Source organism: Entamoeba dispar, genomic scaffold, assembly GCF_000209125.1.
Source record: "Entamoeba dispar SAW760 scf_1105229460525 genomic scaffold, whole genome shotgun sequence".
Taxonomy (NCBI): domain Eukaryota; phylum Evosea; order Mastigamoebida; family Endamoebidae; genus Entamoeba; species Entamoeba dispar.
In genome coordinates, this window is record NW_001854236.1 from 1 (window position 1) to 1,073 (window position 1,073).

Consider the following 1,073-nt stretch of genomic DNA (forward strand, 5'->3'; position numbering starts at 1 on the left):
AAGGGAAATATGATATGAAGAAATTAAGAGAACATTTTATGAAAGGAGGAGGGATAAAAGAGAAATCGATTCATGAAATAAATGAAAGAATTCAAAGGATAGTTAAAGAAGAAAAGAATATAATTGAAATAAATGATAATGGACTTTTATTTGGAGATTATCATGGACAATATTTTGATTTTTTAACACAACTGGAAGATAAATATTGGGAGAAAAAAGAAGCAACAAAAATATATCTTGGAGATTATGTTGATAGAGGACAAATGAGTACAGAAATAATAATAACATTATTTTGTATGAAAATAAATAATCCTAAGAAAATAATAATTTTAAGAGGAAATCATGAAACAAGAATGATGACAGAAAGGATGGGATTTATGAAAGAATGTCAAAAGAAATATAATATTAATATATATTATGAATTTTGTGAAAGTTTTAATTATCTTCCACTTGGAGTAATTATTAAAAGAAAAATAGGGAAATTTTTTTGTTGTCATGGAGGAATTTCACCAGAAATTAATAAAATAGAAGAAATTAATGAAATTAATAGATTTTGTGAACCACCAAGTAAAGGAATAATTTGTGATTTATTATGGTCAGATCCTATTACAGAAGAATTTTTAAATGAACATTTAGATTTTAAAATGTATTATCAATCAATTGATTTTATTCCTAATATAGAAAGAAATTGTTCATATAAATATGGATATAAAGCAATTAATAAATTTCTTCAAGATAATCAATGTATTGCAATTATTAGAGGACATCAATGGGTTAATGATGGTGTTGAAATGCATTATTTTGGAAATAATCAATTAAATTTTCCACTTTGTTTTACAATTTTTGGTGCAACACATTATTCATTTAAAAATAAAGCAGCAGTTATGCTTATTACTGATACAAATATTGATATTAGTAAATATCCAATATCATTAGTTGATAATGATTATAATCCTACTATTGAATATGCTTTAAATTATTCATTAGATATTATAATGGAAAATATTAGTTCATTTATTAAACAATTTATTTATTTAACATTTACTACTGATGATATAGATGATAATTTAAAT

General features: G+C 22.6%; 1 protein-coding gene across 1 annotated transcript in view, besides 1 other annotated feature; it reads left to right on the forward strand.

Annotated features, from left to right (window-relative positions):
• Nucleotides 1–14: 14 nt before the first annotated feature.
• EDI_040910 (serine/threonine protein phosphatase 2B catalytic subunit A1, putative) overlaps nt 15–1,073 on the forward strand; it is a gene marked incomplete at both ends in the record, with an annotated part of 1,197 nt that continues 138 nt past the window's right edge. Inside the window, one exon of the mRNA XM_001733326.1 lies at nt 15–1,073. This exon is cut by the window's right edge and continues 138 nt beyond it. Coding sequence (XP_001733378.1) covers nt 15–1,073 — 1,059 coding nt within the window.
• Nucleotides 396–419: a sequence feature (AT_rich).